This window comes from Glarea lozoyensis, assembly GCF_000409485.1.
Source record: "Glarea lozoyensis ATCC 20868 chromosome Unknown GLAREA21, whole genome shotgun sequence".
In the NCBI taxonomy this organism is placed as follows: Eukaryota; Fungi; Ascomycota; class Leotiomycetes; order Helotiales; family Helotiaceae; genus Glarea; species Glarea lozoyensis.
This window is the reverse complement of record NW_007360996.1, coordinates 1-25718: the sequence shown is the minus strand read 5'-3', so window position 1 is coordinate 25718 and position 25718 is coordinate 1. Positions and strand designations below refer to the sequence as shown.

Here is a 25718-nt window from a genome sequence, read left to right as displayed (position 1 = left end):
TCCCTATTTCGAGGGGAGACATGTGGAAAAAGCCATGGGGGCTTTTCTGCTAGCTGGGATTCCATTGTTTCTCAGCTCGTGGTTCATCAGCCCTAAGTTATCGGTCGCGGCTGTTATTGATAACATAACAATGTCGCTGTTTCCTTTGCCGTCGCAACCCTTTTCTCATCCCGTTCCTTTTCTTGAATCTTGTAAATGTGATATGCAATTGTGCGACCGTTTGCAGACCCCTTCGTAATTCCTCGCGCTTATCATACCTTTCCTATTCGCCACACCGGACCTTCAAGATACGACTCTATTACTTTTGGGAGCATTTGCTGGTTTCAAGGTCATAACTGTGCCCCGATCTTGTTGGTATTTTATCTTATCACCATTTGGGGGTGTATATTGTTGGTTCAAGGCAGACTGAAAGCGTTGACTGTTTGCAACTTTTCAGCACCGGATCCGACGACAAAGGACTCACTCGAAGTAAGGTCGGCTTAATTGGCTGGTATGTATATGTTGTCTTCCCTGACGATGCACCCACTATTTTAGGGCCAATTGCTGATATGTCGATTCCAGCTATTGTAATACAGTGCCCTAGCCTGGAGGCTTCAGCAATCTTAGATCCTCCGTCACCTCCGTCCAGTGTCAAAATGGAAGAAATTCCGAAAACTCCTGAAAATGGACAACCGAGTCGGAGCTCTCCAACAAAACAGAGAGATCGCGCCTCGTCTAGTGCATCGTTTGCTGACCAGAATCGATGGCAATCCAACATGGGGTTGCAAACTTTTGGCGCGAGTCTACACGCCGCTGCGCAGGCTCTCTTCCCACATCAAAATCGACCCAGATATTCCAAAGTCTATGTTCTTCTAGCGAGGTGGGAGACCGAGCCAGAACTTGCGGTCTCCAAAGACATCTCCAGATTATACACCGTTTTCAAAGATGTATATCACTTTGAGACCGAGATGTGGAAGATCTCCGATGAGGGATCACAGGCAGAAGCGGACCAAAAAATTGAAGACTTCATCAGCCTCGGGGGAGATAGTGAAGATCATTTGAAAGTTGTTTGCTATTCTGGTAATTGTTTGACGACGAAGACTCGAGGACTTGCTTGGACAAGGTAAGTCCCATACAATTGATGTGACAAGTGCTCACACTAATTTCAATAGTGGATACAAGAATTCCAAGCACCGATATCCTACGGTGCAATGGAGCAAGATTCAATGTGCCTTGGAAGAAGCAATGAGCGATGTGCTCATTCTCTTGGACTGCCCATATGCTGAGACGTTTACCACCGCCCAAGGAAATGGCGTTACCGAACTTATTGCTGCCAACGCTTACACAGAGGAGAACAACGGTGTTCGGAAGCACTCTTTTGCTGATGAGTACGAAGCAGAGCTTCGCGCCTTGAGCAAACTGCCTTCTTTCTCGATTGGTAACTTTTACCAAAACTTGCTCTGCAGAAATCAGAGCGAAAATGCCGAGCAAGGGAAGCAGGATCCTGCGCCAATATTCATCCCATTGACACAACCTGACCTTTTAGCACCCCGAAGCATAAGAATTACGGTGCACGAGGATGATCATCTAGATCACTTGGATGTTCAGTCTCCACGGCTGCCGACAACTCCAGGGAGTATGTACTCTAATGGAGACAGTATTCCCTCTTTCCAAATGTCTTCGGCCGTTGGGCATGGCAAGATACCACGAATCGCATTTGCGTTGCGACTAAAGGATCAATTTCGGGTGTCTGATCTCTCTTCTGATCTCTTTATGAATTGGCTCGAGAACATCCCGTCGACAATTGAAGGCGTAAAGATTGAGGCGGCATTTCACAGTTCATCATCGCTACTCATCGTCTCGATTCCAATCTGTATGTCTATATACATGCCACCGAGTGATGCGACCATCAACTTGGGTCCAATCACGTCGATTAATCAAGTCCTGTCAAGGTTCCAGATCCCACGTGATTTGCCAACTCCCATCCCCGACAGCGGACTCTGGGATCATATGCCTAGTTCCGCTGGCGAAACCAATGGCATGCGAAGCAATGGACATACGAATGGCGTAAACGGCAACTCGAACCTCACTAACCGTCACAAGACTACACGTTTTAGAGACCAGGATCAGTTCATTCCTGACTCAAGGCTCGATAGCAATCTTCGTCCGAGATACGATAGGGCTTATTCTTCAGGACGAAGCGCAGCTAGCAGTTTTACCGAAGAACCGTCGCCAGCAACAAGCTTCGATGGCAATTACGAACCGGAAGAGCCTGTCAACGGCTCATGTCAAGTTCCAACAGATAGCGGTGGTGCGCGGGGCTCAAGTGGCTCACAATCGAAATCAAGCGCGAAAATTGGAAATTACAGAGATGAGCCAGATCAAAAGCAATTTCCTCGACTTTCAAAGCCTGTCGAGTTACTCCGCAATACATACGACTGCATCGTGATTGGTTCTGGCTACGGAGGCGGGGTTGCTGCCAGTCGCATGTCTCGAGCTGGTGAAAAGGTTTGTGTACTTGAAAGAGGCCAAGAAAAGTGGCCAGGAGAGTACCCAAGCGGTTTCATAGATGCTATGAAAGAATTTCACGTCTCTGGGGAATTTGCACCTGATGTTCTTAAAGGAAATATGGTTGAAGGTGGCGACCCAACTGGCCTTTATCATCTCATAGTCGGAAAGGGCCAAAACGCATTTGTGGGCAATGGCCTTGGTGGCACAAGTCTCTTGAACGCGAATGTCTTCCTGGAAGCAGACAAAGGCACTATGGGTCTCGATGACTGGCCAAAAGAGCTGAGGAGAGAAGGCGAACTCGATAAGTACTACCAGAGAGCGAAAGACGTTCTTCAACCCGTTTCGTATCCTCATGATTGGCCAAAACTTCCGAAGCTCTCGATGCTGGAGAAACAAGCCAAGTTTCTTGAAGACAATGGAACCAAAAACAAATTCTACCGAGTTCCTCAGACAACTCGTTTCGTTGGCGGCCCAAACAGCACCGGCGTCGAGATGTACCCTTCCGCGTTGACTGGCATGGACTGTACTGGGGTCAATGACGGGAGTAAATCTAGTACTCTTGTCAACTATCTCTCAGATGCTTGGAACTGGGGAGCAGAAATGTTCTGTGAGTGCGAGGTCAGATACATCAAGAAGAGTCCAGATGGAGGCTACCTCGTGTTCTTCGCCTGGCATGGAAGCAATAGAGGCGCGTTTCGAGAACGTCTTTACGAAGATCTCATGTGGGTACATGCAAGAAAGTGTGTCTTCCTCGGGGCAGGGAGTATCGGAACTACGGAAATTCTTCTGCGCAGTAAGAAGCTTGGTCTTTCCATGAGCGATAAAGTCGGCACAGGTATGAGTGGCAACGGCGACATGCTGGCGTTCGGTTATAACACCCACGAAGAGGTCAACAGTATCGGCCGCCAATATCCCTCACCATATAACCCCATCGGACCTACGATCAGTGGCATTATAGACTGCCGAGATCAAGAAAATCCGCTCGATGGGTTCGTCATCCAAGAAGGCGCTATTCCAAAGGCATTATCCATCATGTTTCAAACAATGTTGGAAATGATGCCGGGTAACCAAGCTCCTCAAGGAGAAGGCGTCTTGGATAAGGTGAAGCACGTCGCTGCGCAATTTGGAAGTCGATTTTTGGGACCATATTTCAGAAAAGGCAGCATCGAAAAGACACAGGTATATTTGGTTATGAGTCATGATTCAAATCAAGCTATCTTGACTTTGAAAAACGATCAACCAGTTTTAGAATTTCAGGGTGTTGCCAACAGCAGTGGGGTCAATAAAATTCACGAGCTGCTCAAGAAAGCAACTATAGCAGTCGGCGGGACCTACGTCAAAAATCCATTCGAATCATATCTTTCGCAAGAGATCACTGTTCATCCAATTGGTGGCGCATGTATGAGTAAAGATGGAACTGCTGCTCATGGAGTCACGAACCATTTCGGAGAAGTGCTCACTGGCCATGGTACAGAAACACATCAAGGGCTCGTAGTCACTGATGGTGCTGTAATTCCCACCGCCCTCGGTGTCAATCCTTTTGCAACGATTACAGCTTTGGCAGAACGGTCTGTCGAACATGCAGCACGGGATATCAAGAAACATATTGACTTTGACACTCCTAACGAGACTCTTGACTTATTCGGGTCCCCTGGCCAGTACATAAAGGCTTCTGACTCTCCTGCGCGCCAAGACACAATGCAGATCGCAGCAGCCAAGAAGCTGGTTGAGGATACTGTTGCTCGAAAAGCAAATGGATTTGGATTCTCTGAAGTCATGTCTGGCTATGTTCATGTTGGCGACGGTGTTGAAGGCGACAAACCAGAAGATTTCGAGACCGCAGCAAGAACTGCTCGGGGTCTCTGTGAAGAATCTCGGTTTTTCCTGAGCGTCCAGACTTTCGATACCGATACTAGTAAGTTACCCTCCAAGGATGCAGAACAATTACTAACAACTCTTTAGCTGTGAACAGGGCTGATCATAAGGCGATGCTTACCGGGACCTTTACTTGCGCTGGTCTTAGAGGAAGTCCATTCTTAGTTCAAAGAGGTGACTTTCATCTGTTCCGAGTCGACGTCAAGTCTCCCGGGACCAGAAATCTCGTTTATGAGTTTGACATGATCTCGACCGAAGGCCAAAAGTATCATTTCCACGGATTCAAAGTTGTGGATTCCTCCGTCGCACTTGGTCCGATACGATTCTGGCAAGCTACGACCACTCTTTATGTGACTATTTCTGAGGCAGCAGAGTCCGGAGGCAAAGTTCTTGGCCGTGGAATGTTGCACATCAAGCCAATGGATTTCCTGTCCGAAATACTTACCTTGAAACCATCTGGCAGAAACTTCTTGGCCAAGTTGACCTCCACTGCTAGCTTCATGGGTTATTTCGCTAGACAATCAGCGAGTCTATTCCTTGCGCCACTTGTGTACCAGCAATATCCAGCCGTTACTTACAATGGATACATCAATGACACCTCCCCAGATGCAACCATCAAAATCATCTCTTTGGATAATGATGGTATTGAGACGAAGATGCAGATTTGGGAGCCTCGCAATCCAACGATAATGACTAAGAATTTGTTCATGATTCCTGGCGCTTCTGTTGATCATCAGATATTTGCCCTACCAACGATCGAGGTTAACGCTGTCAATTATTTCACACGTGCTGGATACAGGGTTTTCGTCACTGTTCACAGAATCTGCCAGCTGAAAGTGGCTGAGAACCATTGGACAACCTTTGATGCACGGCACGACATACGAGCTTGTTTGCAATGGATCAGAGACAATGTTAGCGATGAGAAAATTTACACCGTTGCGCATTGTATGGGATCTGTTGCTTATTCATGTGGTCTTCTAGATGGGACCATTCCAGCCGACTGGATCTCTGGAATATCGTGCTCGCAGGTTTTCATGAATCCGGTGTGGTCGCCATTGAACATGCTCAAGGTCAAGTTTAGCCCTGACAAGCTTTATTCTGCCTTTGGTGGTTCTTGGTTCTCTTGCCAGTCGACAAGAGATGATTCCTACTTCCAACAGCTTGTCAACCAGATTCTACGATTCTATCCGGACAGTCGGAACGAAATGTGTAACAACGTCTCATGCCACCGTTGCTCTTTGATCTTCGGAAGGCTGTGGAATCATCGAAATCTCAATGAAGCGACGCATCGCCAAATCAATCGTTTCTTCGGCGGCGTAAATATGACGCTGCTTGCAACACTGAAGCAGATGGGCTGGCGAGGACTTGTCACCACCAATGGGCCGGACTATGAAGACTTGACGACTGAAAAGAACATTGCAAATCTGGAAGGCATACCTATCATGCTTTTCTCCGGATCAGACAACCAAGTACTCAAGCCATATTCAACCGACAAAACATACACGATCTTACGAAATAAGTTTGGTGTTGCAGGCTACACCCGACATGTGATTCAAGGATATGGACATCTCGATTGTTGGATGGGGAGGGAAGCATACAAAGACGTTTTCCCAAAGGTTCGCGAGCAAGTCGACAAGGTCTGTAGACCAGAAGGGTATGCCTATCGCGAGCCGGATTGGAAGAATGATTGGGATGACTGGAAGAAGTTGCCCAAGAGCTCGGATTGGAGGACGAACTCGCCCGAAAACTCGTGAACTGTGGTTCTATGTGGATCAAGACGACGTGTGCGATAATGTGCGATGAGTGTAATGTACTTATATTTGTTGGGATTTGTAACGGAATAATGGGCAGGTCCTTGGTAGGTGTTGGCATTTTGGGAATATTCTAGGATTTTGGTTACACGGTGCGCAAATCTAGTCTTTAATGTGGAATTTCAGTAGCAATAAAATTACAATATTGCATTTCAAACGCCTTTCATAGCAAGAATGTTTGCAGACCAAGCTCCTCGATGATTGCGGCCGAGTTACCGTTTCTTTCTTTGTTTCATCAAATAATAGATCTTCTTACTCACCCTTCCCACACCAAGATCACTGACTAATCCCGATTACATGAACCCGAACTACACTGTCAGCTCGAGATAGCCGGTACTAATGAATTCGTGTACTTTAACCAAGACGTCCGACCCATTTGCGAAATGCTTATGCGGAAGTCACACAACTCATCGTAACAAACGCGGAACTGAAAGACCACCCATCCTCTCGCGCTTCTCGCAGTCATTCTACGCATTCTGCAACAAGAAAACCATGTACTCTTATTACGCAAGAGATGGAACGCTTCTCGCGACAAGGGAATTCGCTGCGTTTCCTAAATTGACACCAGAGCAAGAATTGCTACTACCGACTGGAAAACATGACGAAAAAGCAGTACAGAGACTCAGCGGGCTGTGTTACGATGAGCTGAAACCGCTGGTGGAATTCCTTCTGCCGTGGCTGCAGGACATCAACTGGCCTATCGCATTGCCAATCGCCGAACTCCTGCGCCAACACTTCGGCATGCTCGGAAAACTCGTCATGGATATCCTGCTCCTCGAAAAGAACGATAATACATGGCGGAACTATGTTCTTGAGTATATTGTTGTGCGGCTTGTTGAAGAAGGGGAATTGGTGGGTGAGGAGGGCGAGTGGAGGGGTTTGAAGGGGGAGTTGGAGAGGCTGGTTGTGAGTCCCACACACGTGGAGAGAGATGAGTGGGATATGGATGTTAAGGCGACGGAGGTTTTGGCTGCTTGGAGGGCGAGGGAGGCGGATTGTGATGAGGAGGGGGATGAGATGGAGGAGTTGATTGAGGAGGTTGATGCGGTTGATTGAGGGTGAATCACGGCTCACGACGGAAAACACAAGGCGCACTCAAAAAGCGCAACATCGGCAATGATGGTTCCTCATTTGTTTGCAGCGAGCAACCTCTCAATTCCATATAGCGATATTGCTTCTGAATGGCGGCACATATCCTCAGCTGCACATCGAAATGAGGTTTTACTGGTCGAGGTATCCCGCGGTTGTATGGTAACGATCCCGTCTCATATCTATTGGCAACAGAATACTTGGCTTGACAAAAATGGCAAAACATGGCTTGCATCGTGTGCCGATGGTAATGCAATGCATATATCGCCAAGCGAAGCTGGATGAAACCATCATCAACAACTCTCATCGTCAATTTTGTATCGTCTTTCTTTGCAGACAATATGTTTTCACAGGACTCTCTACAGCAACGCGACGATTTAATCGGCGAACAACCTCATGCAGGAAACTATTTGGTTCCCAAGGAATCCGATGAGCGTCGACCAAGTGGGAAACCGTTCAAATTCAAGATCGCGACCTCGATTATCGTGATTCTATGCCTCATTGCTGGCCACGCTTTGGTGATAACGGGGTCTCATGGGCAGCCGGTAAAAGACTGGAAAGTTCGCCCTTCAGTGATTGTACCAATATTTTCGGGCATTATCCACGGTCTACTTGCATATCTTCTCTCTGCCGGAACAGCAATCAATTGGTGGGACGCGACGAGAAAAGGCACGACGCTCGAGCAACTTCACCAAATTACCAACCGAGGGGCAATTTTGGAATGGAGTAAACTCAGAAAGTTTCTCTTCGTTGATAAGAATTTCTCGAAAGTCTTCCTTGCGACTTGCTTTATCTCGCTGGCATCATTATCAGCCGGTCCACTTCTCCAAAAAGCGACGAGCACGACGAACTCACAGTTTGAGACTCAAGGGGTGGAAAAGACATTTGATATCCTTCCAGAGATACCAGATGGCGTCTCTGGTAAAGTCACGGTACAGCTCTATGCTGCAGGATTGGATTTCACGGCCGCTATCAGAGGATGGTACCTAAATGACACTATTAGAGTACCACACGTTTCTGGTAGTACCTGCGACGGCCGTTGCCATGGATTGATCAGGGCCCCTGGAATATCGGTCGATTGCGAGCGAAGCCAAGAGATAATCGACTTGAGAGATCCAGCCCAGCCTGGTGTTCATCTGTTTCGCGTCAATACGACGCTTGTTGAATCGGAGAAAGGTAAACCAACCATCGATCTTGTCTCTATATACTCAGCAGCTGTCACACAGAACTGCATGGCGACAGTGATTCAAGATAAATGCAAAATTCATATGGCTATCGCAGATTTTCCAGTCATCATCGAAGGGGACACAATCGCGCTCGAACCGCAAACTATTCCAGATATGAACTCTCCGAATAGAACATATTCAGCAGGTGATACTCTCGACGCACCGAACAACGCACTTGCTGGCCCTCTTCGCGGTATTTCGTATGCAAGCCATTCGTTCTTCGAATCATACACTAAGGTCCCCAGATCGGACTTTTGGGAGACGATGGGGGTGCCAGCAGAGACTTTCTACCTCTATCCGAATGCCTCATCGCATGAGGATATTCCTATAGGATGTCGCCTGTTATGGAAAAGCCCGACAGAATGGGCGCTCAATTCGATGAGGGAGATTATCTTCAGAGTTGCTATCAACAGCAATAGGCAAACAAATTCTACGATCAGAGGAAATGGGGTTCCCATCCCACAGACTTTCAAGACGACGCAAGTGACTACTGAACTTGCTTTCCAGAGCTCGTATGGATGGCTCGCTGGTGGAATTGCGGTCGAGATTATTGCTGTTGTTCTGGCGGTGATGCTTACGTGGGGATGGTGGGATTTGACGAGGGAGGTCAGCTTGAGTCCAGTGGAGACGATACAAGTCATGCCGCATATCAGTCGTGAATTTGATAGGGATGTGGATGATATTATTAAGGTTGATGGCAGTTTGCAGGTTCAATATGATTTGATGCCTTCGAACTCGGTGTGATAGTTCTGATGTCAACAATCATTTGGTATATGAATATGGGACCACGACGTCTATCTCGAAAGACCCAGGACCTTGACGGAAACTTCAATTAGCAGTCCATCGAGATCAATTTGAGTACAAGGCGCACCGAGGACGAGTAGAATATCTCAAAGACCACGGCAGTGATAAGTGATGGACAATTTTACGAAATTATTTGGCAATTTAATCTGCTGAATTATTACTCGGAGTCTTGAAGCAAAGAAGAATGTTGATCACTCACGGCTTTTTCGTGGCATCGCTCGCTGCAGCGAGATTCTGACTTATGGTCTTGAATCAATTCCTCCGCCCTGGTAATTCCTGACGGCTGGGTCGTGGTGCCTCGTACACTTAGAATGACGCATAGGATCTCGTATGAAGATGCCCAAAAGGTTTCAAACGTTGCCAGTTTAAATCTCGGCAGGATCGGCCTATTGCAATCAAACTCACACAGAGGACTGCAATTAGGAGAGAATATAATTTAAGCTCAGATCGCAGGGCACCGCGCGGTGGGCTGGAGTAGATCTGAAGCTAAATTGAGCACATATTGGTTATCGCAGTTTTTTTTGTAATCGAAGTAATTTGGAAGAAGATAAGCGCAAGAACTTACTTCTTATATTTGGAAGGGGGCGCGAATAAAGTCAATATGTTTCTGGTTATTATATCCGCCAACACAGTGTACGAACCGTGCAATGAATTATTTACCAGTATCTCAACTCTTATTTTACGCACCTTATTGTGAGAAACGAATTGTAACCTTACAACTACTGTGTCTTGCGGTCGCGCTAGTCGTGGTGGTGGAGTCTCTCTTATTCGTATGGTGTAAAGCCCGCGGACCACGATATATAAATGGTCTTTTAATTTGGGACAAGCACGCATGTCGAGAGGCTTAATTGAACTTATGCTAGAGAAGTTGCAGAGCACCTTGGAAGCTGATTTCCGTAACTTTGCTTCTTACTAAAGTCTTCCGGAAGGTGGCCTCGACCACATACATGAACCACGGGACTGCACTTTCAACACAACAAAGCGAAACGATGTAAAGGAGTACTGCTACCTGTTGAAACTTAAGCCAAAACACTGGCAAGAGAGTCGTGGTAGTAAGAATCACGTTCAATTTCGTTGTAACCCTAATAAAAATATATAATGTGTGTGTAGCTTCACAGTGGGTATGAAGCAGTATGAGTGAAGTAGGACATTTGGATCTTGTCACGAACGACCAAAAGTTCTGCGGCTGCTTTGAAGTGTGCCGGTCTGCCTTCTCTTTCTAATCAAAACATGTTATGTGGCTTGTAGATATTTCTAGGTAGGTGTTGCAGTCCCTCGATGGGATATAATCAAAATGCTCCGGTTTTACTCATGTTGGCTTTCCTCGTCCCTTCCCAACAACCTAGTACTCGTATATAATCATTTTAACATTTTTATTTAGTTTATATATATAGTTCAGCCACGAAAATATATATTCAAAAGAATTCATATCCATTAAATCGCAGACTGGTTACCGCGTTGAGTCTGGGCTCAACCCACGATGCGGGCCATACGGCCGAACCTACACAACCTGCATGTAAGAATCCGATCTCATTGAATACTCCGGCCTTGACCGGAAGATTCTAAAATTTATCTTGATAGGTATGCCGAGTAGGTTGGGGACTGGAGGTTGTCGTTTGTTCAGTCAGAGACTACATCGATGATGGTTGAACATAATGATCACAATACAATCTGACCATACGCTTGCAAGGCTCATGTTTCCTGAATGATATGATATATCTGCATAGGATTTCTAGAGATGATACTTGTGTGAACGGTTGAAGTGATTGGAATGTTGTGTTTCATGTTGTGTTTGTGTAATATTATCATGAATCTGGTGCTCCAGTAACCCGAGAAATAGGAACTCTCAACATACTGTACTTCAGATTCATCTCATTTTCTGTTTCTAGATACATGCAAACGTTTGAATGATTGAAAATCCCACGTGGGCGCGTATCCAAATCGGGGAAATCGGCTCCCAAGCCGGCTTAATTCCAGACCGATATGCGGAGGGTTACAATAAGCACCGGCACTTCAGCAGAGAAGTAGCACTAGCTGCAGTATCACTGCATAGGGCAAGCACGACATTACCATTCTTAGCCGAAAATCTACGCCGTAGTGGCTGCTTAGCCGTCGAGTATAAGCTCTAAGAAATAACTCTAATTCAACGGAGCTAATGTATATATGCAAGTTGAAGTAGATTATCACGCGCATCCGACGACTGAGAATGCTCACAACATCGTGGCTGGGAAAATTTCAGCTGCGCGAAGGTTTGCATTTCTCTTACATCAGACAAGGTGTAATGTTCAACCGAGCAGGGAAGATCTACAAAGTGTGCGACCCGAGATCTGCACTTGATGCATATTCTTACACCAAAACAGTTGTTCTTGCATTTCCCACGAACAAGAATTCTTTTTGATTTCTTGGAAGGTGAAATCGTCCTCCGATGTCACAAAATCAATGTGGTGGTTCCCGAGATACACCTTGAGAAGCAACTTCTTGGTCAAATGATTGTAGAATTACGGACGTTCGAAGATGGACTTCGGAAACCGTCGAGATGGGTGACAAGAAGAGGACTATAAGAGATTTAAGTTGCAGCCATGTTGAACGATCAATAGTTACAAAGTGTACAGCACTCTTTTCATAACACATTTTCCCCTAGCGAAGCTTTTGATATATTTCGCTTGCCAAAATGTCTTCTACAACAACGGAGATAGAACCCAAGGGCCTGGAGGCCACTTCTTCTGCGGAAGCAGAGAAAAGCATCCCGCAAAACTCCACGAAAGCGCCAAACAAGTTTGTGTCTGCCATGCGAAGAATCTATCGACCTCTTGGATTCCAAAAAGGATACAATTTTCCACTTTGTAAGTGCCCAGCTCGACGACTTTGCAAATCTAACACTTGTTAGTTATCATCTTTGCTGGTGCCATGCTGGGATTTTGCCTTGCTCGTGCGATGTATATGAATGTTAGCGGCAACGCTCCTCATAGTTTCAAAAACAGCACCGTGCCTGGAGAGTGGTACTGGTACCAAAAGGGGTTCAGAAAGATTGGCATCACTCTACATTTGGCAACTTGCATCCCCTTGGGATTCCTCATGATCTGGCAATTCGTGCCAGTTATCCGACACAAGTTCCTTATGTTTCACCGAATCAACGGATACGTGGTGATCATCTTGACATTCTTGACCAACGTGGGCGCATTGATGATTGGACGTCATTCCTTTGGAGGAGGACCAGAAATTCAGCTTGGTGTCGGAGTACTCGCCATTGTGACAATTGGATCTATCTGCATGGCTTATTACAACGTCAAACGTCTTCAAATTGATCAACATCGAGCCTGGATGCTTAGAGGAATGTTTTACTTGGGCACAATCATCACACTTCGAATTATTATGCAAGCCTCTACCCCGATCCTGTCTGCATCTGGCAATTATTTTCAGTCACAGCCATGCAAACAGGTGCAATTCAGTTATGAATTGTATGGATTCGGACCATATACTCAAATGTTGTATCCTCAGTGTAGCGACCCAAATGCTCAAGTCAGCGTCAAAGCTAGTATGGAGGGTCCCGGTCCGGAGAACATCGAAGCTGCATTAGGGATCTCGTTCGGAATGGCCTTCTGGATGGCGCTGTTTCTCCACATGATTGGGCCTGAGATTTACCTGTCCTTGACGCCAGCAGAAGGAGAGAGGTTGAGGAACGTCAGCTACGAAAGACAATTGGAGGCGGGGTTCAAGAATCCTGGAAGCTCCGGGTTGACTTCTGATAGATGGGGCGATGCTCCTGAATGGAAGCCGCAAGTGGTTTGAAGTGGAAATCGAGTCTCTGTCGATGTCGTCTTTTGCGACGTGGTAATGAATTCGGATTGTTCTGTGTGAGCCAACATTCGGAGCCATGTGAAACTCGGTGTTGCAGTGGGGCTCTTCGGTAGGATATGTGGACATGTAGATAAGTGCTCTAAATATGATTGAATCGTCAAAAGTAATAAAATGGACGCCCATTAATCGTCTTGGCACTAGATTCCATTTGAACTAGTGCCAACACTGCAAGCTGCTATTTCATGCTTTCTTGGCCAACTTTAGAATTTTCACTTCTCCTGAGCTCTTGACATTTTGTCACAGTTGAAGAGGTCTTACAATAATTTAACCAAGTCCATACGATTCTAGCCTAGAGACATACCCTCCATCTCATCCTAATTAAACAACTAAACTTACTCGAAGTTGTCGTGCAATCTTAGCACGCCTACCGTAGAACAACTTAGTACAATGAAACCTCCCTCATGTCATTCCATCACGACACTCAATCTTGTGCCGCCTCATACCTCACAATCCTACTTCTGCGAGCGACCAAAGGCGGTCACTAAGCAGACCTTAAGCCCACCAGGAACCTCGTGATTATTGAACTTCTCGTAATCCACCGCAACGTTCTCAAAATCATCCTCGTACGTGAACATGAAAGAGGGATCATAATTTCCACTTGTGGTGAGATCGAGCAGGAGCGGGAAATACTGTGGCATGAGCCAAATCGTCAGCATAAAAATGTTGTAGTAAAGAAAACAGGGCAAAAGCTTTATATATAGTGACTTACCTTCTGGGCATACAATTGTCCTCCCCTAACTGTGAGTGCCTTCTCCATCATGGCGCCTATGGGAAAGTCGTTAGTATTGAAGAAGAAATCTCCAATCAATGCAACATTGCCACCCTTGCGAGTAGCTTTGATAATCGCGCTGACTGTATCGCTACTGTCGCCTTCTGCGTTAATGCCCCGCATGATCTTGTGCTTGATGGAATTAGTGCTTCGGAAGCCGCTTGCCTCAATGGCCCTGTCGAGTCCATGTGGTTCAAGCTCTAGGACTAGGTCGGCGATGTTGGTGTAATCGGATACATCGAGTGGAATGGAGCCGTACCTTTCAGCCAATGCCAGCCGGTACGGATCTTTGTCGATGGCATAGACTTTCTTTGCTCCGCGCAGCAGCGCGAGACGTTGGATGGACAAACCCACGGCTCCACATCCCCATACCCCAACAACATCCCCCTTGCCAACCTCAGCTAATTCGTTACCGTGCCACGCTGTGGGAGTCACATCACATAGTCCGAGCAGCTTCTTCGCTGCGATATCCTTTGGAGCCTTGACGCATACGAGGTCGGCATTAGGAACTCGACACCACTCTGCTTGACTACCGGGATAGCCACCTGTCAAGTTCGAGTAGCCGAATATGCCCGAGAGACGGTGGCCGTAGAGTTGCTCCATCTCCTTGGAAGGATTGGTCTTGTCACAAAGAGAATATTCTTCATTTTGACAGTAAAAGCATTCACCACAGGCAATGACTGGCAGAATGATCACTCGATCCCCTACTTGCAGGGTCTTTACTTCCGGACCAACTTCATCCACGATTCCAATCGCTTCGTGGCCTAGAATAAGGCCTTTCTCCATTGCGCTCTTCATGTCTGGGTTGTACATGTGTAGATCGGAGCCGCAGATGGTGCAGTGAGTGATATGCACGATGGCATCTTTGTTGGCTGTAAGCATGGGTTTGGGAACAGTTCCTAATTGGATGTCGCGGGGTCCCATCCACTGAGCTGCCTTCATCGTCTCAATTGGATGAGGCTTGTAATCAGTTGAGATGATTGGGCTAGATATTTCAGTATTGGTGACAGAGTGAGGAACCAAGAGACTTACGGTAGAACTTTCGCCATGATATTTGTTGAGCTTGTGGAAATTTGTAGTGAGAATTGTTTGCCAGAGGGTGAAAGACATAGGCCATGGGTTCTCCCTTTTTTATAGGGATCACATACCTCACGGAGTAGGTAAATTTACCTGTCATCCCTCAATCATTCAATTTGGCCAGACGTCATATACATATTTGCATTTTCTTATATGTGTCAATTCTATTTTCGAAACCGCCTGATGTTCGCGTTATTCGGATCTGGTGTGCAGTCAGTATCTTCGGGTGAGATCATCTTCAGGTTGGGCACTAGCCATGGCTGGAATACTCTGTGACAAAAAAGCTACTGGCTACTTCGTAAAAGCCGGAACAAACCACAGTGGGGCAAAAATGACACTAAAATGCTTGGAAATGCTGCTTTAAGCAAAACCCCTGTATTTTATTAGTATTTTGTACTATTGCCATCTGCCAAAATCACTTCAATACATCGATCGCCTATACCTCGAATTAGAGCCTAGATTCTCTCTTTTGGAATCGATTCCTAGGCTTCCTGGACAGCTATTCTTAATATTGGGTAGGAAGTGTGATGATCTGGGTACTTTTGCTCAGTATAATCCTTCATCTAATCCTATACCGTCTTAATTGGATTTAAGTCTAGGCTATTTGCCGGCCATTTCATTACCTTAATTCTAGCTCTTTTAAGTACCTCTATCGTGAACTTAGAGGAATGGCCTTTGGCGTTATCCTACTAGAATAGGAGCTCTAGGTGTTCCTAGATAATCTCATCCACAATTGGAATGATAATATCCGAATAGCTACCTTCATTTATTGTCTCCCAATCCTTCTCCTAAAACAGTCCTCGATAGCGTCCGAATTTACCAGATATACTACCCCAAAACATCCACCTAATTTTTCGTTAGTACCGAGACTCTATACAATCAGGATGGTAGAGCTCGTCAGGCCCGATCTTTCGAATAACCCGGTCCTTATAATACCGTCCTAGATTAACCCAACTTTCGTTACTCCAAAAAATACAGTCCCATTGCTCATCCGACCAAAAAAGGTGCTCCTAAGCCTATTCTAATCGATCGTTCTTATTCTGCTCCGAAAGGAGTGGTTTTCGTCGAGTAATTGCTCTAGTATATCCTTCTTTTTTAAGGGCCGTCCGAATAGCTCTTCGACCACAATTAAAGAGGCTTTGGCCAATCTCGTCGAGAGGAACACGGCGCGTCTTTCTAGAGGTAGTAACCTAATCGATTAGGCGTTTTCTTTAAGGGCTATTAAGAAGAACTTGGCGACCAGTTTTAGTACTCTTTTAGGGGATAAGGCGATAGGCAAGAGCCTAGCGTACCTGGTTAAGAGTAAGGCTAGTTTAGAGGGCAATTTGGTCAATAGTCTAGCCGGCATCGAAATAGAGTATTTAAACTCTATAGCGCTCGTCACGGGTACTCTCTATACTCCTTTTCGTAGGGGTCTTTGGTGTAGGAACGCAATACTCGGTTTGGGCCATTGTGACTATAAAATGTTCGAACGAAGATAAAAGTGGTGAAAAAGAGTGAAAAGCGGCCATCCTCATACAAATATTGTATTAGCTGACCCCTTAGCCTCTAGATGCTTCTGCGTGGGTGCACAGATGCCTCACTGTGGTTTGTTCCGGGTTTTACGAAGTACATCAGCTCCTATGATGTAACCGATGATTGCACTCAGTTGGGGAGAGGACGTAATGCAATGCGACAGTCTTCGGGGTTAGGGAAGTATAACCTTTCAATGAAGGATGCTGCAACTAGGGAAAAGTGGTCATGCAGAACTTGATACCAAAGTCCAAAAAGGCTAGGTAATGCTACAGCTGTCCAAATTTATCTGTTGCTGGAACGTGATATCTGTCAAATTATGTCACTTAATGCTAAGAACCTCTTATGTGACGTTTCGGGTATGCATTTTGAGATGACGAGACCGTCCAAGCAACATACCTTGCCAGTCGCCCACATATGAAAAAAGATTACATCAATTTGGCTACATTAAAGTAAGAATGGCCGATTTGATTGTATCAGCTGTAAATCAATTCCGACTAACTCTCTGGCCTGAACATGTCAACCACTCTTTCACGACTTGCAACAATTTATTAACAAACAACCATTGTGCGCATTAATTTAAAAAACGGGGCAAATACGAACAAAACTCGAAGGAACCTTTCATGCTTGAAAGTGTTCCTACAGTTGCGATACAATCTCTTTCATGTCTGTATATTTGAGCTGCCTACTATCTTCCACATGACGACGACGTTAATACACATCCCAATATGCACATGACAAAGGGGTTTAATTCAACTGAATTAATTTTCAAGGTACTTCTAGCAGGTACTGTACCCCAACAAAATCTTAAGGCCGGATCCTTCAAGTTAACGAATCCCTCCCAAAAATGTTCATAAGCAAATATACCAAGATATCTCCGCCTCTGCTCAAGATACAATGAATAGGGCTACTTCCACGAATATCCATAAGGGGAGGGGACATGGCGGGGACATCCGTGCTCTGGACAGCCGACAAGCCAGAAGATTTCCCCACACAGAAAGACCAGGACTAGAAGGTCGTAGAGCCAATGATAAAAGACTGGATCAAATATATGGGGCTTGTCGTATTCATGAGAAAGGGGGGAAGCTTGCAAGTGATGAAGGAAGAGCAAATATTGTGAGCGCTGATGATAGACGTAGTCATCAATAAATTAAGAAACTTCTGATTTTGGACAGCCTTGCAGACTATGCGACATGATATAAGCAGACGAATGATATTATACAAGCACAAAGCGCCACTTTCCAATATGACGTCGTGGTCAATTTTATGTTGAGGATACTTGACACCGCTCACAGGTTGATCGAAGCATGGGAAAACTTGAACCACTTAGTAGTACAAGACCAGAAATGTCATTTATGACAACCATAGGTTAAGATCACCGATGTGCTTAAAACTAGAGAACAGTAGAATTGTTGATATGCCAAAGTTCAGTCCAACGAATATCATTAGTTGGAAAGGAAAGAAGGTAGACTTTTCAAGAAGAGTCTGTCCTAGTTGAGGGCCCAAGACTTATTTTTGCACCCTCATAAACACCTATAAAAATTCCGTTCCCCACGGCTGTCCATGCTGTGCGGATGAAGCCTCCTCTGAACAAACCTCTAAGTCCTTCCTTGACCCAAATATCATGAGCGACGCTCCAAGTGCCTCTGCTAACATTGTTTCGAGAATTACACAACGAAATATCTTTTTGCTTGGACCAATTTTGACGATTATCGTGTGCTTTGAGCATGAGTCTAGTCTTAACAACATCTGCCGGGGTAGTGATCCAGGCAGCAGCGCTTCCTGCGATAGAAGCACTGAGCGTTGCAATTTTGACATGATCGGAAAGAGAGAGTGTTGGACCACAGCCACGCTGCTGCTTTCGCAACTGGGCCTCTTTGGACATCATTTTTTTGATGCGCTCTAGCAAAGGAAACTGTAGAGCTGTGAACGGTATATCCCTTATGAGAAGGGCTGAATACCCTCTCCAAAGGTTCAACGGATCTCGCTTCACGATCTCCTTTGCGACGGCGAATGTTTGAGAAGACTTGCCTCGATCATTCGAGCTTTGTCCAATAACTTGAGCATTTTGTTTGATGACCTCTCCGGGTATCACTATAGCACTAGTGATTATTTGAGCCAGCGTACTGCTGATTCCGTAGATTAATGGGCTCGGGATTGACGTAGGTAAAAGTGTGTATTTAAATCCTTCGTACACTGTAAAAAAGACTCCGGATGCCGGCACCGAAGTGATCAGCAAAGAACCGATGCCTTGATAAAGACCACGATACAATGATCTATTTCTCCAAATCGCTTTTTTTACATACATCGCGTTACTGTCTGGTGCTTGTATCCTGGTTTTCAATGTGTCAAGTGGGTAGAGAACAACATTGACTCCCAGACCAGCACCTGCACCTGCCTGGATGGGGAACACATGTCAGCACCAAGCCGTCCCTGGACCCACGACAAGTGAACTTACAAGCCATATACTCATGCTTGTGCTTAGGGGGAACATGATGACCGAGGTGTTAGAAATACTGTAAGTTGTCGAACTCGACTTATGTAAACCTTCTTTGATAGTTAAATTTCGAATCTTTGTAGCAGAAACAGTGATTGATAATTCCTGAAAGCCGACATATAGCCATGAAGCATTTTGAGTGGACCCAGCTGTTATATATAAAGGCAGAGTGCTACTCCACGGTACGCAACCTGACTTCTTATAACGATCAGGAAGAAACTCTGGGAGCCCCCCAAGCGACCTTTTGACTTGACGTCAGAACATTTATAGAGGGCTAGGTAATATCGCTAGCGTAATCTAAACTACGTATTCAGTTGAGATTTGTCGTCTTTGCACGTGAGTGATAGAAGGCCAAGGAAATTTGCGCACTCAATTCATACGATTTCCACAACCGACGCTTCGACTCCAAAACATGAAATTCCTTTATTTCACCTATTAAAACACCCGTAATCAATAATGCCCTATCTTGCTGATAATACTTCCTCCAGATATTAAACATACTCACCTCAATTCCTGGTTTCTTTTCACTGCCAAAAACGTCAAGCTCCAGAGCTGAATAACATTACTTTCCGCAGGTCTTTCAACTCCAGGTGGGGGCTGTAGACTACTCAAGGCAGCGTGATGGTAACTCCCATCTTTATATATCCAAGTCCACACTTCATCTGACAGATATTCTTGATTTGCTTCAATGTTATCCCACAAGACATTGTAAGCTGTCCTCACGTTATTGTAGACAAGCTTGTCATTGCAAAAGCTTGGCCGATGTAAAGAATTGCAGCGGTCTAGCTGTCTCTCAAGCCCCTTCGCCATTCCAACCTGCTGCCAGCTCCAGATTACGGTGCCATGGTATGCGGAGTTGGTAAAATTCTGATTGAGCTCTTGAACGCCAGAATATGCTGGATTAGCAACAACAAGTCCCAATGGTGTCCGGAGGCCCGCAGGAAATGGTCGTATGATAGACAAGGCAGTTGCGTTTAAATAATGTGTTAAACGCGGCTGATTGGTTCCGTTGAGGAAGAAAATTCGGCAACACGCATCCGTATTCATGATCGAAACCATATCAAGGCCATTGCTACCATCCAAGGCCACAGCATAGTAGGAGATGTCAGCGTCCACTAATTCACTATGCGATGGCCCGTCATAAAAGTCACTTGACCTTGCAAAATCGTCAAGTCTCTGTTGCGCGACTTTCACTGGTATGTCCACTCGGAAGAATTCCAGAGTATGATCTTCCCAGACCTGTGCATACCTCTCTGCGAGTGAAGATAATTCGTCCCAATCATCCCCAAAGATTTTGTGGCCAAATCTCTGTGCGAGCCTTGCGATCGAGCGAAGGGCTGCAGGAACTAATGCCACATTGACATCAAAAGGAATTCGACCTCCCCCGAGACCGTAGATGGAATCTCGCCAAACACCAGTATCGTAGCCGTCCCTCAATTTGATAAGATTCTCCCTTTTCTGACCCTCAGGCGCGGTAAAAGACGCCGTTTCTCTCATTATTTTGTTTACCAGTGTAGTGAATAGGTCACCCCATGTCAGTCCCTGATTCTTCACAACCACTCTACCTGCAGATGTTAACAGCAGATTCTCAAGACGTTCATGACCCGCGTCAGATTCTACGAAGTAGGCGTGCATCAGTATAGGCAGAAAATAGTCAATATCAATCATACTATAATCGCAGCGAGCTTCGGTGCTAGAAATACCATCTGCCATATTCAAGAATGTGGCATAGTCGCCGATGATCTCTTCATGACATGCACTACCATCTGTCCGATTGATTCTTTCAAGAACGGATCCGAGTACAGCTTCGATTGCTGAATTGGTTAGGACTGGTTGCAGCAGTAATGTTGATATCATGTCGTCCCTTCCAAAGTATGTTAGGAATCGCCACGAACCAGCGAGAAACTTTTCAGAAAATGACAGGAAGGACAGAGCCCTCGCTTCCTGGTCCTGCGTTTGATGATAGCCTCCTGGCATCAAAACGTCATTGATCTTTAGCTGCTCCAGTTGATGATAATTGAAGCGAGCACTGAATAAATATTCTCCGGGTTCCAGGACGGCCTTGTCATCTTTAAGATGGATGGGTCCCGCTGATCGTCGTTGGAATGATACAACCATTTCTGTGACATTGTCAAGCAACAAGCGCGAAATTGAAATGTATTCCGTGCCATGCATTGTGAAACGGAGTTTTTCTTGAAGCGCTGGATGAAGTTGGCCCGAGCCTTCAGTATAATCGCGAATTGCTCTCACAGACCCCGCAATCACAAGGGGTATATTGGTCACTGCCCCGAATTTGATGACGCCTTTGACCCCAATACTCGGTAGGTGCTCTGTCGGGAGATACACGGGCCCTAGCGGTGATCCTTCGGTTGTATTAACAAATGTGATTGCCAGATCGGAATTGGGGTTTTGAGCCGATTGGAAAAAAAGACATGCACCACTATTGCCAGCGGGCCATGCTACAACCAGACGTGATGCTACACCATTCAAGTTTGAATCGTAGGAAGAATTGGTAAGGACTACGTGTGCTGCGACGTTACAGTCTGAGTAGAAATAGTTGTCGTGAGGTGTATCCGCGTGATGAAAGCTTGAAACGCTTTTCATCCAGTTTTCGCTTGCGTTTTTGTGACATATCTTCTCTATACTTTGGTTAATGGCACAGCTACATTCTCCTTATTAGATACTATTGCTATCAACTGCCACAAAGAGGCCAGAGCTTACCCAGGTAAGCCGAGCTTCAACCACTCTGGAATGCTTGTAAATATGTTTGGTTCGTTATCTGTGGATTGCGAGAGAACATTGCTATTGCAGTTCTCGTGGTCTTCACTGTTTGACTTGAGGTTTTCTGGGTTCTCGAGTTCTTGCGTGAATCGGCCATCGCCTCGAATGAACAATTGATAAGCGACAATAAAGGTAAAGATAAATAATGGAATGCAATGCCACAACCGAGGTCTGAGTAGTCTTGAACACATCATGTCTTGAGACTGCTCAATTTATTCCGTAGCAAAGCCTTCTCCAGTGACGGAGCAAGAAGCTGTTGCAAAGATTTAAAAGCTTGCGAACGTAGTTGTTGTTCAGAGATAATTTGGCTATCTAGGAATTGATGGGTCAAGTTGAAACAATGTGACAGTTCTGCATGACGCGATTAGTGTAACATGTTAGGGTTAAGGGCAAGCCACCGACATGCGCTTAACCCTGTCATGAAAGCGTGTGACGAAGTTACGTATTGACGCATGAAGGGTATCACACCATGGAGAAAGTAGAAACAACACCTTGACCAGGTGACGATCCACCAACGTCCTCGCAATGCAAGCCCTTTTTTTGCAAAATCCATAGTTACGTCGCATACTTTACGGCAAGGCCACCAATTGTTTTTGTGATTAGATCACCCAGAACCAAGAAATTAGAAAAGTTATATTTAACTCAGCATGTTTCAATATAGCATGCGCGTCATTGAGAAATATGGCACAGTATAAGACCTACCGGTCACAGTGTTGGCGCGACGAGGCAGCGGTTCACGAATTGGATGATTTAGGTAAAGAAGTCTTCCGTTCCGAATACTCTTCAAGTGACCAATCAGATGCAACAAGCTGTTAATTCCTGGATCAATTGGTCAATTAATCTTAATTAAAGAATAGGACAGCTAATCTATTATGTTAAACTTGAATTTGACAATCGTGGAAATGGTGTAATTTTAGTGAAAATATACATATAAGCTCCACCTACCCTCTACATATATAACCCCTATAATTACACCTAAATGACTTGTAGAAAAAAAGTTAGATCCGCTAAGAACTACCAACTTTCTTATCACTTACTACTTATTTATTCGCCCTCGACGTAGCCGAAAGCGTTAGGTTCCTCTTTAGTAGTAAGTGATACTTTACTGTTTAAGGTATTCTATAATTTGAGCTTAAATAACCACCTGGCAGAGTACTACGATTAGCGGTTGATTATTTAATAATACTAGATATTTACTAGCTAAAATATACGGTTATTATAAGCTACAGGTAATACTTAAAGACTATGATAGAACACGCTAGTAGGCATTTAAAATACTAAAAAATGACGAAGAGCGTGACCCTGACGAAATGATCGTTTATTGGTCCACTATAATATGTGAATTAATAGACCGATGATTGATCAATCGTGTCGTCTAATTGGTCAGTTGATAAAAATAGTGAGTAGTTCGGAAGACTTCTCCTTTCTCGAGATGTGGCTCTTATTTATACTGCAATTCCGCATTCTCCACGGCTCTCATCATTGCGATAATAACTCCGACAGTGACAGTCTCTCAGGAGCACCGAAATCCCACTCGCAACACTTGCCCACATGCTCACTTACTTGAAGAATTGTGGCCAAGAAACTTGTAACGAATATGTCTGTGTTAACATAGATATATCGTCCTTCTCCGATCTCATCCATTGACGTTTGTCTCAGCGTCAATAAAGCTCGAGTCCCAAAATATTTGTAAGTTAGCCTGTCGAAGTGTTGAGTGATGTTATTTGGATTTGTGGCTTACACATACATCATCGAACTTCGGAACGGGGGCGTGTAAGTGTAGAAGAATATTTTACTTGTGTAATGAATGCCAATGACAATTACTATCACGTTCACCAAGGGACTGTAAGTCTTGCGGAGGTAATATCATGCTTTGACATTGTCGGTGATACAATCTTGATTATATGGATATATTTGTTGCAGCTTATGACGTACACTCTGAACAAGGTAAGAACCGCATTACATCTTCACATCGATCTTCACATATAATAATTGGGGAGAAATAAATATATATATCTTCGGTATAGATCTCATCCCAATCGACTCCTTGAACAACCAGCCACATATAACCCAAAAACCTCTTATTGAAATTACATTTGCCCACAATGAAAATCGCTATTGTTGCACCACTCTTTGAACACATTCCTCCTACCAAGTATGGTGGAACTGAACGAATAATCCATTATTTGGTTGAGCAACTCGTCGCTCTCGGACACTCGGTTACATTGTACGCTACGGACGGCTCGCAAACCTCAGCAAAACTTGTCCCGTGCTATTCTGGAACACTTCGAGAACACGGGATAGGTTCGAAACCTGAAGATACCGAGCGGATTTACACAGCTCAGGTGAAATTGGCATGTTCCGCTGTTCCTGCTCATGATATCGTGCACATTCATCATGGACTATATCCTTATCATCCCGCGCTTCTGGAGACGATCACCAACATCCCATTTGTCTGGACCGATCACAACGCGGTGCACAATGATGGTAAACCTGAAATAATTGACCGACTTTTAAGGTTGGGTATCAAACTTACGGCGCTGTCTGATTCACACCGTAACACTGTTCCACTTGCGCCCTGGACGGCCACAATCCACCATGGTCTTCCAGTCAACTTGCTGAACGCCAAGCCTGCTGATCCCAGCTACCTGGCATTTTTGGGACGAATCTCACCAGAGAAGGGCATCTGCGATGCTATTTGGATTGCAAATCGCGCGAAGATACAGTTAAAAATTGCGGCGAAGGTTGACGCCGTGGATCGCCTATTTTACGAAAAGGATGTGAAACCACTCCTGGAACAATTGGATGCGGAGTACATTGGCGAAGTGACAGAGGATGAAAAGGGGCCATTTTTGAGTGCCGCAAAGGCATTGATCTTTCCCATATGCTGGGAAGAACCCTTTGGACTTGTCATGATTGAAGCCATGGCTTGTGGATGTCCAGTCATTGCATTCAAAAGAGGTTCTGTACCAGAAATTATCGAAGATGGTGTGACTGGATTTATTGTTGAGACGCGAGAGGAGGCTTGTGAGGCTATCCAAAAGCTGCCTCAACTTGACCGTCAGTACATCCGAAAACGATTCGAAGAAAGATTTGTGTCAACCCTAATGGCCGAAAAATATGTCGAGGCTTACAAGGCGTCCATAGAGGCTTTCAAAAACACTCATAATCCTTTGGCTCTTGCTGGGCTACGCCCATCGCTCCAATCGCGACGTTCCACAGCAGCAAGCGCCCTTATTCATCAGGTATCAATGAAGGATAGTGTAAACAACAAAGTCTACGAAAAACCATTGACTGCCTATACTGCGAGAATTATCTGAAGAGGAAGATTAAGACTGTATTTATCTAGGATAGGATTATACTTTCTTTTCTTAATTTGTATTTAACTTATATACGCCTTAGCTACCTCTATATAACAAAAGCGGATATTTTCTAACACTAATGTAAACATAGTAATAATAAAATTAAGGTTTACGTTTTTGTTTTCTTCTATATAATAATCTAAGCTTAGTCTAATTTTATAATATAATACTTAGCTTAAGTGAAATTAATAGCCTCTAGAAGTAATAATTCTAGAAATAGTAATTACTAACTAGATCTAGTTTCGATTTAATATCTCGAAACTAGAGTTCTAGATATACCGCTTAATAAGCTTATAGATCTATCGATTAAAGAGACTCTAGCTTAGCTATACTACTATAACTTAGAAAGCTCTTACCTACCTTATCTCTAAGTAATATTTAGTTAAAGTATATTATAGTATAAGCTTTAGTACTAGAGTAACTATAGAATAGCCTATAAATAAGGTAATATTAAGAATTAATCTAGATCTAGGTTTTTTGTAAATAGATATATATAATAATTCGGTTTTTCTATATACTATAGATAGAGGTTTCGTTAGGTTAGTATATAAGTAAGTATATAGGGTT

The 25718-nt window shown here is 44.8% G+C and overlaps 8 protein-coding genes across 8 annotated transcripts; 5 read left to right on the top strand and 3 right to left on the bottom strand.

The window, feature by feature from the left end:
• Positions 1-635: 635 nt before the first annotated feature.
• Positions 636-6119, top strand: GLAREA_12786 (FAD/NAD(P)-binding protein; the record flags this gene model as incomplete). Its single annotated transcript, XM_008084549.1, has 3 exons — positions 636-1102; positions 1152-4405; positions 4453-6119. The coding sequence occupies 3 exons, from the start codon at positions 636-638 to the stop codon at positions 6117-6119; spliced, it is 5388 nt and encodes a 1795-aa protein (XP_008082740.1).
• Positions 6120-6668: 549 nt separating this feature from the next.
• Positions 6669-7232, top strand: GLAREA_12785 (uncharacterized protein; the record flags this gene model as incomplete). The annotated part of the gene is made up of 1 exon (XM_008084548.1): positions 6669-7232. One exon carries the CDS (start codon positions 6669-6671, stop codon positions 7230-7232), a length of 564 nt encoding a protein of 187 aa, XP_008082739.1.
• Positions 7233-7606: 374 nt separating this feature from the next.
• Positions 7607-9235, top strand: GLAREA_12784 (uncharacterized protein; the record flags this gene model as incomplete). Its single annotated transcript, XM_008084547.1, has 1 exon — positions 7607-9235. The coding sequence occupies one exon, from the start codon at positions 7607-7609 to the stop codon at positions 9233-9235; it is 1629 nt and encodes a 542-aa protein (XP_008082738.1).
• A 2731-nt stretch (positions 9236-11966) lies between these two features.
• Positions 11967-13084, top strand: GLAREA_12783 (uncharacterized protein; the record flags this gene model as incomplete). Its single annotated transcript, XM_008084546.1, has 2 exons — positions 11967-12138; positions 12183-13084. 2 exons carry the CDS (start codon positions 11967-11969, stop codon positions 13082-13084), a joined length of 1074 nt encoding a protein of 357 aa, XP_008082737.1.
• Positions 13085-13605: 521 nt separating this feature from the next.
• Positions 13606-14971, bottom strand: GLAREA_12782 (GroES-like protein; the record flags this gene model as incomplete). The annotated part of the gene is made up of 3 exons (XM_008084545.1): positions 13606-13782; positions 13863-14907; positions 14955-14971. 3 exons carry the CDS (start codon positions 14969-14971, stop codon positions 13606-13608), a joined length of 1239 nt encoding a protein of 412 aa, XP_008082736.1.
• A 3014-nt stretch (positions 14972-17985) lies between these two features.
• GLAREA_12781 (Mitochondrial carrier) lies at positions 17986-19005 on the bottom strand (the record flags this gene model as incomplete). The annotated part of the gene is made up of 2 exons (XM_008084544.1): positions 17986-18909; positions 18970-19005. The coding sequence occupies 2 exons, from the start codon at positions 19003-19005 to the stop codon at positions 17986-17988; spliced, it is 960 nt and encodes a 319-aa protein (XP_008082735.1).
• Positions 19006-19509: 504 nt separating this feature from the next.
• On the bottom strand, positions 19510-21980 carry GLAREA_12780 (uncharacterized protein; the record flags this gene model as incomplete). The annotated part of the gene is made up of 2 exons (XM_008084543.1): positions 19510-21670; positions 21730-21980. The coding sequence occupies 2 exons, from the start codon at positions 21978-21980 to the stop codon at positions 19510-19512; spliced, it is 2412 nt and encodes an 803-aa protein (XP_008082734.1).
• Positions 21981-23894: 1914 nt separating this feature from the next.
• On the top strand, positions 23895-25109 carry GLAREA_12779 (UDP-Glycosyltransferase/glycogen phosphorylase; the record flags this gene model as incomplete). Its single annotated transcript, XM_008084542.1, has 1 exon — positions 23895-25109. One exon carries the CDS (start codon positions 23895-23897, stop codon positions 25107-25109), a length of 1215 nt encoding a protein of 404 aa, XP_008082733.1.
• Between the last annotated feature and the right edge of the window lie 609 nt (positions 25110-25718).